The sequence below is a fragment of the Haemaphysalis longicornis genome, unplaced genomic scaffold, assembly GCF_048455015.1.
Source record: "Haemaphysalis longicornis isolate Haplotype H1 unplaced genomic scaffold, Haemaphysalis longicornis Haplotype H1 scaffold_7, whole genome shotgun sequence".
Classification (NCBI taxonomy): Eukaryota; Metazoa; Arthropoda; class Arachnida; order Ixodida; family Ixodidae; genus Haemaphysalis; species Haemaphysalis longicornis.
Window position 1 is genome coordinate 161,409,742 of NW_027526422.1, and position 17,452 is coordinate 161,427,193.

The window sequence follows — 17,452 nt, forward strand, 5'->3', positions numbered from 1 at the left end:
GTTGTGAGCTAGAATCATCCGCGAGGAGCTCAAGCAACAAAGTTCCCTCAGCTCCTGTGCTCACGGGGACCGCTGCTCCCGGCCAGCAACTGACTTGCGAGAAGAGTTCAAAGAAGACTTGGCGTGAATGACTGGCACTCCCCGCAACTGTCCACCAGTTGCTCCAATTGGTGCCTAATTTACGCGGACACGCTACAACGACCACCCGTTGTGCCAGTTGACTTTTTGTCATCTCCGACCAAGCTCGGCCAATTAGCAGCCTTCTTGCCCCGACGTTCAGTTCCGAGTACATATTCACACTGGCGGCCACACTCCGCCATTCCTTCAAACGAACGCCCGGTTTGCCTTTACTGCGGCATTCGAGGCCATATCGCGCGTTTCTGCCGACGACGTCTGCAAGATGAATGGCGAGGCTACGCACCTTACGAACATGACGTCCGCTTCAACTACACCCTTCAAAGACCTGCCTACTCTTCTGGACAGCGCTCTGCGTCTCCTCAAGATTCATTTGACCGTTCGCGCAGTGGTCATGACTCGAGACATAGTTCACTCACACCTCTCCGTCGTTTTGTGTCGCCCATTCGCCCCGTCTGTCGTGACCCTGACCTCCAACCGGAAAACTAGGCGCTGCAGTTTGTGGAGGGAAAACTGCATCGTTCGGACTGAATAAAACTCCTCCAGATCGCCCGTCAAATGTGTTATCTCTGGATGTAGAAGGTATTTGTGGCCAAAACTTATTTGACACCGGAGCCAGCCTTTCTGTTATGGATTTTAATCCATGTGCTCGCCTACGAAATGTGAAGACCCCTTACTCTGGCCCTTTGTTATTTAATGCAAACGGACATGTCATACATCCGTAGTAGCTACTTTTGGCCTGGACTCTCCACAAACATGGCCAAGTATACTTCCTGTTGTGCCAAATGTCAACACCGGAAGCGCAGTACGTCTTCTGCACCCGCTCAGCTATAGCTGCTTCCTTGTTCGTCAGTACCTTTTGAATCGATGGACATTGATCTGTACAGACCGCTTCCATGCATACCTCTCGGCTTCCGCTGGATTGTGACTGCGGTTGATCAATTAACCCAATACACCGAGACATCACCCCTGCGATCTGCATGCGGCCAAGAAATCGCCCATTTTGTCCTACAACGCATCGTGTTGCGTCACGGTGCGCTTCGCGTGCTTTTGAACGACCGAGGCAGGGCCTTTTTATTTGAAGTTCTTGCCGAAGGGCTTCGAGCTGCCTATATCGTTCATAAACGAGTTGCAGCTACCACCCGCAGACCAACGGCCTTACCGAACGATTTCATAGGACTCCTTGCGACATGCTCTCAATCTATAGCAGGCACACAGAACCAACTATGACCATGTTCTCCCTTTTGTAACATTTGCTATAATACTGCTGTTCAGCGCACAACCGGCTATTCCCCTTTTTTTGCTCGTTTTTGGCCGTTCCCCTCCTTTTGTTATGAACACTGTTTTCCTCTCTGCCCCGGTGTCCCCTGCAACTCCATTTTCCGACCAATTCATCTCGCGGATCAATCACTCTCGTCAGCTCGCCCGCCTGAAGACTGAAGCCACACAGAAACAACGAAAAAAATTGCACCCACATCCCCGAAGGGAATCGTGAGGAAGTGCGAATGCATTTCTTGCGCCGAGAGTACACGGCGTAGTAATTCTGCCATCACCTTGAGAGGCGCAGTACCGGCGAGGGGGAGCTGTCAGGCGAGGGGAGAGGCGCGCGCCGAGGGTGAGTGCAAACCTAACGGAAGGAGAGGCGCGCCAGCTGCAGAGCATGTGACGTCACGGCGCGAGGAGAGGGGGAGCAGACGCAAAGGCGCCAGCGCGCGGTCACGTGGGAGTGTGACGTCACGGCGCGTGGAGAGGTGCGGGAGCCGGCGCGGGCGCGCGCAGCCACGGCGCGGGAGGCGCCGCCGCGCAGGTCACGTGGGGTGTGACGTCGCTGCGCCGTTGCTACAGACGCTCCTCTCCGCTCCTCGCGCCGTTGCCAGGGGAGGGGAGGAGGAGCGCGGATGACGGCGGATTCAGGGTCGCTTATAAAGTGCATCGCACTTAAAAAACACAGTATGATGCCACTCACCACGACGTCCATTTCCGCCCTGGCGATGAAGTGTTACTCTGGACACCAATCCGCTCACCTGGCTTGTGCGAGAAGTTTTTGCACCGGTATATTGGCAACCTACGTCGTCACTGAGCAAAATTCTGCGGTAGATTATCGAGTGTCCCCGCAACTGTCTGCACAGACCGTCGCAGGCACGCAAGTGAAATTGTGCACGTTTCTCGCATGAGGCGTTTTATCCACCGTGCATCTTAAATAACGCGGCCCGGCGGCCTCTTCCATCCTCGAAAGCAAAATGTGACCGCTTACTCGTGTACTCGTAGACTCGTGGAACTGTTGTAGACCGTGCCTATCCAACGTCCACAGGTGTGGACAATCTCTCACCTGTACACAGCCAATAAAATCGTCATGTGTGCATGATGATCATCATAAGTGACTGTGCTGCGAAGTCACGATGCGACTAGTAATGGTGGAACCGCTAGATCTGCTGCCTTCCTGAGAGAAGCGTCCTGTCTGCTTACAATATCTATCTATCTATCTATCTATCTATCTATCTATCTATCTATCTATCTGTCTGTCTGTCTGTCTGTCTAAACCCACCCACACACCTACCTCCCTACCTCCCTCCCTACCTGCCTGCCTGCCTGCCCGCCTGCCTACCCACCCACCCACCCACCCACCCGCTTGCCCGCCTGCCTGCCTGCCCATCCACCCACCCACCCATCTGCCCGCCTGTCTGCCTGCCTGCCTGCTTGCCTGCCTGCCCGCCGGTCCGCCCGCCCACCCGCCTGCCCACCTGCCCGCCTGCCTGCCTGCCTGCCTGCCTTCCTGCCTACCCACCCACCCGCCTGCCTTCCTGCCTGCCTGCCTGCCCACCCGCCTGCCTGGCTGCCTGGCTGCCTGCCCGCCTGCTTGCCTGCCTGCCTGCCTGGCTGCCTGCCTACCCACCCACCCACCCACCCGCCTGCCTGCCTGCCTGCCTACCCACACACCCACCCACCCACCCACCCGCCTCCCTGCGTGCCCGCCCGCCCGCCCGCCTGCCTGCCTGCCTGCCTGCTGCCTGCCTGCCTGCCCACCCACCCACCCAACCACCCGCCTGCCCGCTTGCCTGCCTGCCTGCCTGCTCGCCCACCTACCCGCCTGCCTGCCTGCCTACCCACCCACCCACATGCCCGCCTGCCTGCCTGCCTGCCTGCCTACCCACCCACCTGCCTGCCGGCCACCCAAAGCCTGCCTGCCTGCCAGCTTGCCAGCCTGCCTGCATGCCTGCCTGCCTGCTTGCCTATACCCACACACCTGCCTGCCTGCCTCGCTCAAGCTTTGCTTGTATATAATTGGCAACTAATATCTGTATTTACCAATAACTTGGGCATATATTTCGCAACGCGTTTTTATCAAGGTGGGCGTCTTTCAGGAACTAGTTTTTCCCTCGGACGAACACGAGACAGGAAGTCGCTGCGCGGCCGGTCCGATCGTCCGACAGCGTATTAACTGCACTCCGTATCGACAAGCGTGCTACAGGCTGGTGGCGGCACGGGTGTGCATGCCTTCAACTTTCGTTATTTCGGTGATTTGACTACCACTGATTTATCTACTGGACGAAGAAATACTGCCAAGTAGTGGAGGTAAGTGAGTACTAGTGAACCTTGTTTTCTTGTCATGTGTATTTAACGAAGCAGAGTTGCTCTCGAACTTCGGTACGCATAAGCGGTTGGCCCTAACGATTTGAGGGACTCGCTTTGTGCGTTGCGGAGATTTGTCGGTAGACCTTTGTACCTGGCTGCTGCGTTTGTAAACAGAATCAATTCTCGCGCAATTTCTAGCCCTGTGTTTGGTGAAGTGTTTGTGTTCTGTCCTGTTTTGCTAGGCGAATATTTTGATATCAAATGAAATAAGGGAAGCTGGAAAGTGCGGATGTAAGTGCGTTTGCGAATATAAGCGTGTATGCGTCACACGCACATCGTGTAGATTTACCGTGATATTGGTTTTTGTTTCGTTTCTGCGGATGCCGTTTTTTTGTCATAATAGTTTTTGGTTAATTTAATTTGGTTAACTCGTCAGCAAAGTTGGTGCACATGTTTAGCCTTCTCGGCTACTACAGTACGATGTAACAACCTATTTACTGCGGAGGCTTATCAGTGGGAGGTTTTTTTTGTCCGATGCGCGGCCCTGATTGCGTGGTTAACCTCGCTTCCCATACGGTTTGCGGAGACATGGTTTGGGCCCGTCAAGTTGCAATTGAGCAACTTTTTCCCGATTTCCCTTGATAGAGATTTGTATGTGCTTTACTGGAAATAAACTTTCAACTTTCAAAGCTTCTTTTATCTAATATGCCGGGCTGCTTCTATTCAAGCCCCACATAAATATTTGTATTATAATAATAAGCACACTCCCAGTACCTATGATTTTCTGGCCAATTATAAAAGGCATAACAGGCAAAGTTTCTGTATTTACCATCATTATCATCCTCTCGTGATCAGATTTGTTATGCCTGTAGCTCTGTAAGTGGACACTGTTTTTAATGACTGAAAGGTGATTTCAAGAGATTGAGAATGCGTGATGCGAGTTTGAGTTTCATTTCAAATATGTTTACATAAACACATAGAAGGCTTGACAGTGTGTCGCTTGAGAAAAACGAGTATACCTATTGTAAAGCCCACGTATGATAAATATGTTAAAAGCTTTTCCGCATAACAATTTCACCAGAGCTCCGAATATCCCTGTGAACGACGATAACTTTGTGGGCTAGTTGGTAATATATATTTAAAAGGTGTGTAACTTCCACTATGACGGGTACACAACGAAGAAAGACAGTACTGAGTGCTGCGTCCTGTACTTCTTCTTAGGCTTTTTAGCTGTTTAAGCTGCTTGACCCTGTTAAGTATGTATTTCTTCTGTTAGGCATTCCGAAATTAATTCGGTGAAAAATTTGTTAAAAGACTGTAGGGATTGTTGAGTGCAACGATAGAATTGAAAAAATTGCAGTTTTGCATGGCAAGTAGCGGTAAAGGGGTGGTTCCAAGAATAGTTGCCTCTAACACAAACCGAGGGGGCTTGAGGTTTTGAACTGCGCGGGAAGGTTGGAGAATGAACATTAAACACTGTGCAGAAAAATGTCTGCTTAGAATTGTTGTACTGTGGCAATAAGCCTTGTTAATTTAACAATTAAAGCTTTGTGAATCACGGTATACTGTATGCAGTTATGTACAGGTCATTTATATACGATTACGATGTCTGCATCACTTACCGGCACGGCAGACCCGAAGTACGGAACACCCAAGCTAAATCCAGTCATAATGAAGCCAGCTGCAAATGCTAACAGGTTGAATAGGTGAGTTGTTAATAGCAATTTTCAATAGCTTCAAAACAAGGTTAGTAGAAATTTATTACCAAGCATTCTTATGGTAAAGGTGACCCGCGAGCTGGGCACGTTGACCAAGGGGGCAATCACATCCAGGTATAACACGGCGGCCTGTGAATTCACCGTTGACGATACCGTACTGCCAAGATAGGTAAAAAAAAAACTTGTGAAGTAGTTAGGACGAACAAATAAATAGCACTCGTATATTATATCGAGGAATATCTAAGAAGGTATAATTTAAACACCGTTGATAAGCATTTACATTGGTGAATGCTAAATTAATGTAGATTTTCGGCCTAACGACCACTATGTGTACTTCTGCCGTGGTATTTAAGGCCAGATTTCAGGCTTCTGTCGACGGCGCCAAGCGAGATGAGCAACAAGGCCACGCTCCGTACCGTACGAACGCAACGTTCGCTACGGTTACGGTTCTAGGGAACGTGCGTATCCACCTAGACAACGCTCTTTGACACCTCATGATTCGGGCTACACTAGTTGCAGTTGCCGTAATCGGCAGAGACGCCGTTCGGTCACGCCTCTGCACCATTTTGTGTCGCCTCTTCGCACCGTGTTTTGTGATTCGAGGAGCCAATCGGGCAACTAGATGCTGCTGGTTATGGAAGGGAAACTGCATCGGTTGAGCTACTCACAACTCCTGCAGAGCGCCAATCAAATATTTTACCACTAATAGTGGAAGGTATGTCTGCGCACGCTTTAGCTGACACAGGAGCCACTCTTTTTGTTCTGCATTTGCATTTGTGTTCATGCTTACGAAAAGTGAAAACCCGATACCCTGTCCGGGCATTATGCAGTGTCAATGGACATCTTATAAAGCCTGTTAGAACTTGTATGGTGCGCGGTTTCATCGAGGATGATCCACACCATATTGGATTTCAGTTGTGCCACGTTCTCCTGTTCTCAACCAGCCATTCACATTACGAACACAGACGCTTCTGCTCCACGTGCCCGAGATCAGTTCTCGAGTTGACAAGTTGACCTCGTTCTGGCACCGCGTAGTCAAGATGCCTTAATGGTTTCCTTATGCAGCATTTGTGATGGTGGCCTCGCCATCAACCGTGTTGCTTCCTTGTAGAATTGCACTGTCTACAAGCTTTGTTTTCTTTTCACGGGAAGTTGCAGCTCTGGCCGCCCTCAACACTACGGGTGAGCTTATGGTACTGTCACTTCAGTGGTCAATATCAAGCCCACATCTCTCATTTCGAGCTGCATAATGTCTTCAGGCCTGAGTGGTCTCACCACTTCAGATTGTCTGTCAGCTCTTTCCGCTACCATAACAACAGACCTGACGACCACACAGACGGAAATGTTGCTTCAGGATTTGAAGAAGCACATACCCTCTTTTGAAGTGAATTGAACGAACGTCTGTGGCCGCGCACCAGATTTAGATGAATGGCTCAGCGATTGTACGCCGTTGCCCCTACCGTCTGTCTTCGCGTGAGCGCAAGAATATAGAAAACCACATCGCTGACATGCTCAAGCGTGATGTTACACGTCCATCATGGAGCCCATGGATATCGACAGGAGATGACAGTAGAGCAAAAATACGGCACAGTTCGCTTTTGTGTTGATTACCGTGCCCTTCATCAGATCACTGTAAAAGATGTATTTCCGAAGCCACGCATCGATGGTGCTCTGATCCGCCTTCAGGGAGCGGATTTCTTCTACAGCCTTGGTTTACGCTCACGTTATTGGCAAATGCCAATTCACGAAGATGATAAAAAAAGACGGTCGCAGCCACTCCGGATGGCCTTTACGAGCCTATTGTTATACCTTGATGGAGCAACCATCGCTTCCGCCCAAAAATTGCCTCGTTGTCTGTGTCATCAGCCAGGCAGCTGGCGGGGAGGATTTGCCCATGAAGTGAAGCAGTCCTGACGTGTCGTAAACTATATATATATATATATATATATATATATAAATATATATATATTGAAAGGGGGTTTATTGGTAGCGAAGCGCAGTCACAGAAATGGGCAGTCCAGGCTATGTCGGGCAGACTAGTCTTCTGCTACTTCTGTCTCGCGGCCGCTGCTGGCGATCATTCGTGAACCAGCCATACGGGCGGGTTGGCCAGTGGTTGCACCAATTTCTCATTACAATTACCCCCCCGGAGAAGAGAGGGCCATCCTGGCTGTTGCGTCATGGCGCTGAAGAAACGATCGGTTCGTGGTAAGGCTTCAAACGCTGCACGTGCACGGTTTCACGACCACGCCTTCGGAGGTCCGCAGAAGGGGTCGTAGGCTCTACAACGTAATTGACTGGGGAAACCCGTTCGATGACGCGGTAAGGCCCGTGATATTTCGACAGTAGCTTGCTGGATAGTCCCGGTGTAGTAGAGGGCACCCAAAGCCACACCAGGGAGCCAGGTAAATAGGTGGGGTCTGCAGCAACGTCATCATGACGATATTTTTGCCTCCACTGTTCTTCGGCAGTGAAACGTCGCGCCAGTTGTCGGCAGTCTTCCGCGCGTTTCGTGGCATCACAAAGGGGCGTACCCTCTGAAGGATCGGGTCGGTAGGGTAGGATGGTGTCCAGAGTGCACGAGGGCTCACGTCCGTAGAGCAGAAAATAGGGAGAGAAACCCGTTGTAGCTTGGGTGGCGGTATTATATGCGTAGGTGACATAGGGTAGTACGAGGTCCCAGTTCTGGTGATCGTCGGCGACGTACTTGGCGAGCATATCCCCTAGTGTGCGATTGAAGCGTTCTGTCAAGCCGTTTGTTTGTGGGTGATAGGCAGTAGTTGTGCGATGCACGACGCGGCATGCCTTGAGCAGTGCTTCAACAACTTGGGACAAGAACACGCGTCCGCGATCACTAAGGAGCTCGCGAGGCGCTCCATGTCGCAAAATGAAGTGACTGAGAATAAAAGAAGCGACGTCTCCTGCTGCAGCCGTTGGCAATGCAGCAGTCTCGGCATAGCGCGTCAGGTGGTCGATACCGACAATAATCCACCGGTTACCAGCGGGCGTACAGGGCAGAGGTCCATAGAGGTCAATGCCAACTCGGTCGAAGGGTTTCGCTGGACATGGTAACGGTTGTAAGGGACCGACTGAAGTAGCGGGAGGACACTTGCGGCGCTGGCACGTGGCACATGACTGGACGTACTTCCTAACGAAGTTGTACATGCCACGCCAGTAATAGCGCAAACGGACCCGATGGTACGTCTTCAAGACACCCGCGTGACCGCAGGTTGGGTCGGCGTGAAGGGAAGCACAAATGTCGGCACGGCGATGGCGCGGGATAACAAGAAGCCATTTGCGTCCTTCATCGAGGTAGTTACGGCGGTAAAGAAGGCCGTCGCGCAGTGCGAAGTGGGAAGCTTGTCTGCGAAGGGCACGGGATCCTTGGTGTGGGAACGGTCCAGAGAGGACGGAAATAATGGAAGAGATCCATGGATCCTTGCGTTGCTCAGTGCATAAATCTTCCAAGGAGAGAGCAGAAAGAATGCTGTCCTCAGTCAAAACACAGGCAACCTCAGGAGGAAGCGGCGATCGGGACAGAGCGTCAGCGTCTTGATGTTTACGGCCCGACCGATAAATGACGCGTATGTCGAACTCTTGAAGCCGAAGAGCCCATCGCCCGAGGCGCCCGCATGGATCTTTTAAGGAGGACAGCCAACAGAGCGCATGGTGGTCCGTGACGACGTCGAAAGGTCGGCCGTACAAATAGGGTCGAAACTTTCCCAGCGCCCATACAATGGCCAGACATTCCTTTTCCGTCACGGAGTAGTTGAATTCCGCCTTTGTCAACGTGCGACTCGCATATGCGACAACGTACTCGCTAAACCCAGGTTTCCGTTGTGCCAGCACTGCGCCGAGGCCAACTCCACTGGCGTCAGTGTGGATCTCCGTGGGAGCGCCCGGATCGAAGTGCCGAAGGATAGGCGGTGAAGTGAGGAGGCGCCGCAAGGTCGTAAATGCGTCATCGCACGCTGGCGACCAGGCCGATAGATCACCGACGCCGTCAGCGAGAAGCCGTGTAAGCGGGGATATGATCGACGCGAAGTTCCGTACGAAGCGGCGGAAGTAAGAGCAGAGGCCGATGAAACTCCGTAAAGCCTTCATAGTTGTCGGCTTCGGGAATTCGGCCACAGCACGCAACTTGCTCTTGTCCGGGAGTATTCCATCCTTAGACACGACGTGACCCAAAATGGTGAGCTGACGCGCGGCAAAGTGGCACTTTTTAAGGTTGAGTTGTAGCTGGGCGTTGGTGATACAGGTAAGTACTTGCTGGAGACGTGCAAGGTGCGTTCCAAAGTCAGGGGAAAACACAACGATATCGTCTAGGTAGCACAGGCACGTCTTCCACTTCAAACCTCGTAGCACACCGTCCATCATTCGCTCGAAGGTGGCAGGGGCATTACAGAGCCCGAACGGCATGACCTTGAATTCAAAGAGGCCATCCGGGGTTACAAAGGCCGTTTTCGGGCGATCAGCATCCGCTACAGGCACCTGCCAGTATCCAGAGCGTAAGTCCAGGGACGAAAAGAATTCAGCTCCTTGTAAGCAATCGAGGGCATCATCAATGCGTGGTAGAGGATAGACGTCCTTGCGCGTAATGCCGTTTAGGCGCCGATAGTCCACACAAAATCTAATCGAGCCGTCCTTCTTCTTTACGAGAACAACGGGGGAGGCCCATGGGCTGTTCGATGGGCGAATGATGTCCCGTTGGAGCATGTCACGTACTTGCTCATCGATCACCTGACGCTCGCTAGGAGACACCCTATACGGTCGCTGCCGCAGCGGCGCATGCGATCCAGTGTCGATGGAATGGGTGACGATAGAGGTACGGCCAAGCGAGGGTTGTGCGCAGTCGAACGACGAACGGAAACGGCACAGGAGTTCCAGAAGTTGACATTTCTGCGCGGGCTCGAGAGCGTGATCGATTGAAGCATGAAACACGTCGTTGGAAAGCTGTGTCGTCGTCGAAGGGGTAAGAGCGGAAATGTCATGATCAGGCGTATTGTCTGGGACGTCAACGACCCGACAGGAATCCACGAGCTCGACAGTGCCAAGGCATTCTCCCCGTAGCAAGGAGCATGGGCTTGCGGACAAGTTGGTAACAATCATGCCAGTTTCGCCAGAATGAATTTTCAGCACGGCGAAAGGCAGCGGTATGCACCTGCGGCGGAGGAAGACCTCGGATGGCGTGAAAATGGCAGTTGCATCCCCAAAAGAAGTACAACATAGCGGCACTACAACGGCGGACTGGGGAGGAATGGTCGTGTCTGCGGCTGCGACCAGTTTAGCGGCGGATGACGCAGAATTATCGTCATAGGCGTCGTCTGGTAGGACAGAAAATTCAACTTCGGCACGCGCACAGTCAATAAGGGCGTTGTGCCGAGACAAAAAGTCCCATCCCAGAATGACGTCATGAGAGCAGTTGGGAAGCACGATGAATTCAATGACGTACACTACGCCCTGGACGGAAACGCGAGCCGTACATGCAGCCAAGGCATGAACGGGTTGGGAGTCGGCGGTTCGTAAGGATAGTCCAGAGAGAGGCGTCATAACTTTACGAATTTTGCGGCAGAGATCGGCTCGAATCACGGAAACTGCGGCTCCGGTATCGACCAGCGCAGCAGTCGCGACACCTTCGACTGACACGTCAATAACATTTGCGGGAGACAGTGGAGGGCTTGGACTTTTTGACGGCAACGCAGTTCTTGCCTCCGGAACTGCGGCTGTCAGTTTTCCTCTGTGGCAGGAGTGGAACGACGACGCATCGGCGAAAGCGAGCGGCGGCGCGGGGACTGAGAACGACGGTCGGCGAAAGGCTGGCGGTCTGAAGCCGAGGGCGCGTACGAGTCCGAAGCGGTTTGGGGCAGCGTCGGGGGGGAACCGTATGTGGGTCCGTAATATGGATAGCGGCATTCCGGTGGAGGACCGTTGGCAGGCAGTACGCGGCGGCGACAGTAACGTGCGACATGTCCTGGGTAGTGACACGAAAAGCAAATCGGCCGGTTGTCCGGAGTACGCCAGGGATTCATAGATTGAGTTGGAACCCGCGCCTGAGGAAGAGGTCTTGGTGGAGCCGGGAGTCGGAACGGCGTTCTCGTCTGCGCAAGCCGTCCCGCGACGTCGGCGAAAGTAATCGGAGCAGCCACGGGAGTCTGCTGGCTAAAAGAAGGCAGCACTTCCGCCACCTGTTCTTGAACTACATGCCGAAGAGTAGACTGAGGAACAGGGCCCAGCTCCGGAGTAGTATTTGAAGCGGCATGGCAAAGTTGTCGAGCAACCTCTTCGCGGACAATCTCTTTTATACGGACCAACACAGATGGATCGTCGAGGTCAACGGCTAAACTCGCAAGCGGCTCATTTTGGGCGAGTGGACGCCGAGTGAAGGCCCTTTGCTTGCGCAGCTCGTCATAACTTTGGCAGAGTCTGATGACGTCGCTAACGGTCCGGGGATCCTTGGAAAGCAGCATCTGAAATGCGTCGTCGTCGATACCTTTAAGGATATGTTTTACCCTCTCAGTTTCCAACATGCTGGGGTCCACGCGCTTGCAAAGGTCTACTACATCTTCTATGTAGCTCGTGAAGTCTTCTCCAGTTTTCTGAGCCCGTACTCGTAAACGCTGTTCTGCTTGAAGCTTGCGCACTTCGGGTCGCCCGAAAGCTTTCATAAACCTTTCCTTGAACTCGGCCCAGGTACTCATCTCTCGACGATGGTTATTGAACCAAAGTTCGGCGAGATGCGTAAAAGAGAAGCCCACGTTGTTTAATTTCATGGCGTCGTCCCACTTGTTGTGCGTGCTGATGCGCTCAAAGGTAGAAAGCCAGTCTTCCACGTCACGATCGTCTAGCCCGCTGAACGAAGCGGGGTCCCGCGGGCGTATGGTTCCAGGGCAGACAATCGGTGGCACCTGGCCCGCCGGAGTAGGCTGATGGACTGGTTCGTGGGACATTGTGGTGGGCAGCCGCCGGTTGCGAAGCTCCAGGGTTTACGAAGGACCCGCACACTCCACCAATTGAAAGGGGGTTTATTGGTAGCGAAGCGCAGTCACAGAAATGGGCAGTCCAGGCTATGTCGGGCAGACTAGTCTTCTGCTACTTCTGTCTCGCGGCCGCTGCTGGCGATCATTCGTGAACCAGCCATACGGGCGGGTTGGCCAGTGGTTGCACCAATTTCTCATTACATATATATATATATATATATATATATATATATATATATATATATATATATATATATATATATATATATATATATATATATATATATATATATATATATATATTTATATATATATATATAGCGAATCAGAATAGGAATTGAGGGGCTCGTAGAAATAACACAGAAATAAGGGTTGGCAGTCAAGAAAACCTCGGAAAGCAAAAGGAAGGTTGCGGTAGGTCATTGAAACAGATAAAGAATTTGGAAAGAAAGGAAGAAAGCGAGGAAAAAATGCCCGCCAGGTGGGATCCGAACCTACGACCTCCAGAATACCGGTCTGGTGCTTTCTTCCTTTCTTTCCAAATTCTTTATTTGTTTCAATGATGTACCACAACCTCCCCTTTGCTTTCCAAGGTTTTCTTGACTGCCAACCCCTATTTCTGGGATATATATATAAATATACATATATATATATATATATATATATATATATATATATATATATATATATATATATATATATATATATATATATATATATATATATATGTATATCTATGTATATGTGTTTTTTCAGCACTTTCTGACTCGAAAAATTCAACATCTCTTTCTATGACCTAACGCATTCCCCGCTTTGCTTTCCGAGGTTTTCCTTGACTGCCAACCCTTATTCTGTCTTAGTTCACTGATGCCCTCATTTCCCATGTGTGATTCGCTACATGCATAGCGAGGGCCTCTGTTCTGGCAGTCTTGGTGCCAAAGGTAGCTTAAGAGGGTTCAACGCTGGTCGACCACTCTCGACGTGTCGTAGACACTCGAGTCACTGCCCGGGGGTTAAAAAGAAGGTCCCCTTCACCCCGAGTAGTCAGAGTGGCGCTGACTAGCACCCCCAAGTGCAGGAAACAAAAATACCTTAACATAAATACCCAAGAAGGTGGTGGGGAAACAGCCCCGCCGGCCGGTAGCGTTGTGGTTATCACACCAGACTGTGGGTTCGCATCCCACCCGGCGGGCATTTTTTCACCACTTTCTTTCTGACTGAAAAATTTCTTCATCTCTTTCTCTGACATAACGAATGCCCCCCTTTGATTTCCGAGGTTTTTCTTGACTGCCACCCTTAATCTATATATATATATATATATACATATATAATATGTATATATGTTACACAGTTGATTGTTGCCGAGTAGTGTTGGTAGTGAAAGTGTACCTACCGCCCCGCCCCCTGAATAGCTGTCGTTAGATTTCCTATAAAACGTAATGAGGTATTAAACAAAGTACGAACAAGTATTTCAATGTCCCCGTTATCACGTTCGGTAATTTTAATTTTCTGGCTATAATTGACTCAGTGAAGGCCGGCGCCAGAAGACCAAGGTGAAGCAGGGGCTTTCCTTGAGGTCTGTTTAAAATTTATCTTTACCAAATTGTAAGCAGGCGAGTACGCGTAACTCAAGAATTTGAGAATATTTTCTACTTGACACTAAGCAGTCATCCTTTGAGCATGAGCTCGATTTCGTATCTCCCAGAAGTAGAGAAATAGGTGGTTATTTGTTTAAACTTCCACTTCGCAATTAAAACATACAGTTTGCATTTAAACATCCAATTCGCCAAACCTACCAGAAAACCTTTCTTATAAACGACCTGTAAATTTTGGCTCAAATAATTCGTCACCAAAATATTCTTATTCTGTTTGGAAAGAAATTGTATTCCTAATTTATTGAAGAACATTATATCGAGTTTAAGGATGACGTAAATTAATTCACGGACAAATATATTATGAAAATCCCCTTCCGCGGATACTGCCGAAAGGAATGGTCCGCTTAAACTCTTAAAACAGTAAAACATAAGAAGAAACGTCTACCCGTCACGGGTGCACAGAGGCTAAAGCATTGTGCTGCGGTTTCAATTCCCATTCGCGGCGGCCCCTTTTCTGATGGAGGCGAAAAGCAGGAACACACGTGTGTACGAGATTTCGGGGTACGTTAAAGATCCCCAGAATGGTCAAAATAACCCATAGCCCTCCACTCCAGCGCACCCAATTGCCCGCGTTGCGTCAGCGCGTCAAACCCTACAATCAATCTGTCTCGTCAGAAAAATAGATTGTATTCGTAGTCTATTGCAGAAAACTATAGACTGTTTAAGGACAAGGTCAATAAATTAATTGACAAATATATTCTGAAAATTGTTTTCAGCGCAACTGCCAAAAGGAATTGCCCACTCAAACACTTCAAAAAGGCGAAAACAAGAAAAAACCTCTGTTTCAGCTGGCAAAACGAGGAGAGACCGCAAATGTTGCAGGAATACTGCTCAGCCACAAACGCATATTTATCTGCTGTGAAAACGCAAATAAATTTTTTTTGAACATTTAAGTAAAAAAATGCTAACAATCCAAAAAAAGTGCCAGCTTTCCAACACCCCGAATCCCACCGCAGTTAATATAAGCAGGGAATCGTGACTCGCAATCACTGATAGTTAAAGCGCTAGCATGTTCAGCTTTGCTCTCTGGTTCGTGATTACCAAATAGAGTCAATTGTCATTTACGGTACCGCCCACTGTTACAGAATGTGCTATGCCACCCTGATCGTTCACTGTTAACATAAGTCCATGCTTAATCGACAGCTTGAACCTTTCCTGCTCCTCCCGGTTTTACGAAACCAGTCCAAAGTTCCTAAAGAAAACTAAACATATTTGTGCATCGTTTTGATGCTTGATGCTTGCTGTTGTTGCAGCCACGTTTAAGAGAACTTCTACCAGAGGACTGGAATAACGGGAAGATCGTACCAGTTTACAAGTCAGGTGACAAAAACGGCCGACCCGCTTCATTGGGTAAGGCGTTGTGCTGCTGAGAACGAGAGTGCGGATTCGATTCGTGGCCACAGCGGCCACTTTTCTGATGGAGGCGAAAAGCAAAAGCGCCTATGTGTACGACATTTCGGAGCATGGTAAAGATTCCAAGGTTGTCAAAATTAAATCGGAGTCCTCCAGTACGGCGCGCCTGATCGCCTGCGTTGCGTCGGCGCGTTAAACCCTACAATTAATCAACACTGCCCGTAAACTACCGACCCATATCTCTAACAATCATGCCCTACAAAATCTGGAAACACGCCATCTACACGCTCATGATAAACGTTCTTGATGCAAACAGCTTTTTTCACCGTGATCAGTACAGGGAGTACAGGAGAAGCATACGCAACTAGCAGTATTTTTAGATGACTTGCATACTACCCTGGACAGTAACTTGCAAACCGATGCCATATTTGTAGGTTTTGCCGTCTCAGTAGTAATCCATATTTGGTTATTACTAAAACGTTCCCTGTTGAATCTTAACTTCAACATATTAAATTGGATAAAAAAACCCTTACATACCGCTCCCAGTCTGTTGACACCAACAACATCAGCCATATACGCATCGCTCCACAACACGTACAATTACAAGCATAAAAATCCCTTGTTCGACCGACACTAGGCTATGCATCGTCCACTAGGGACCCTTGTCAATCTTATCTCACACATGCCATCGAATCACTTCAAAACTAGGCCGCTCGGTTTATAAACTGCTCATGCTCTTGCGCTTCTGAGTTCTCAGAAGAATTTGGTTTAACGGATCTAGCACTTCGGCGCGTTATTGCCAGCATTTCTTTTTTCTAAAAACATTTCCAAGGTCCCCTGCACTTCCACCTTATATCATTCCTGCAACACGCATATCTTACCGCAAGAGTCATTCGCATCAAGATGGTCGGACGCGGACCTGTATTTTTTCTCCCTCGTTTTTTCTTTATACGGCACCAGATTAAAATGCGCTTCTCAGTGAAATCGAAACCATTACCGGCCCATCATCTTTCATAGAAAACACAACTAGGTTTTTTCTGTCATATGTTTGTCAGCTATGCTAGTCACTTCTGTTACCCACCCCTTATGTGCTACCCTTTTTGAAGGAAATAAAGTAAAATTTAAAGTATACCGCTCTAGCAGAACTGTTTATGCATGAATGTTTCTTGTGTGAAATTTGTTAGCATAAACAAAGTATACGCCCGCACCTACGCAAACAATTTCACGACCGCCAGGTGTGTCCTTGCTTTTATTATTAAGGGATCGAGGAAGGAAAACAAAATAAAAAAGAATGAACTGCTGAGATTACGCTCTAATTTTATGGTTCGTTAATTGGAGAGGCTAACGGCAATGGGAAATAGCAAACTGTCGAAATAATGACGAATGAAGTAACAATTATTGGCAGTGCACGTAAGCAAAAGGAATTATCAGCAACCACGTAGCATTTGATGGTGTTAGCACTCGAACCAAGGAGGCGGCATTTTAGGAGGACTTCATGGTTCTACTAGAAAAACGTTGCAGGCATTAATCGGTATAATACGGGGAGAGGAAGCCTGTCTTTCTTAGAAACTGACGGAGTTGAAATAGCATTTGTGACAGCTCAATGTTATGTTGTGTGATTTTGTGGGACCCCGAGCAGCTTTATGGTTGCAAATTTCCCTTCAACTTTCAAAGAAAACTGGCAAATGAGGACAGCTCAGATCTTTTCATCCGTTGAATAGAAACTGCAGAAAAGATTTACTAAACTGTTTCTAACCCCCATAACGAACACAACTGGTAAGATAGACTTATTAAGGTCATGACTGATACCTTACCTCACTGACGCACTCACGACACCAGCCAAGAAGGTTCCGGAAAGGCCAGGAAGGTTGCGCAAATCTTCGAGGATATATAACGGCAGGAGCTGCGCCATTTGTACATACAGAAGTAAAAAAGTGATTAATGCTGGAAACTAAACAGGTTGAGTTTGTGGGCTCTTTCGCGAATAAATCAAAATTCCTGTTGCACCTTATTCTAACACTGCGTCAGAAGTATATGGTGC

At 49.3% G+C, this 17,452-nt stretch overlaps 1 protein-coding gene across 1 annotated transcript; it reads right to left on the reverse strand.

The window, feature by feature from the left end:
• Positions 1-10,605: 10,605 nt before the first annotated feature.
• On the reverse strand, positions 10,606-12,373 carry LOC144146631 (uncharacterized). Its single transcript, XM_077678568.1, has one exon. The coding sequence runs from the start codon at positions 12,371-12,373 to the stop codon at positions 11,153-11,155; it is 1,221 nt and encodes a 406-aa protein (XP_077534694.1). The 3' UTR covers positions 10,606-11,152.
• Positions 12,374-17,452: the final 5,079 nt, after the last annotated feature.

Bases quoted from the DNA above. Each gene is read 5' to 3' on its own strand.
- LOC144146631 (XM_077678568.1), bottom strand. From the start codon at position 12,373: ATGTCCCACGAACCAGTCCATCAGCCTACTCCGGCGGGCCAGGTGCCA.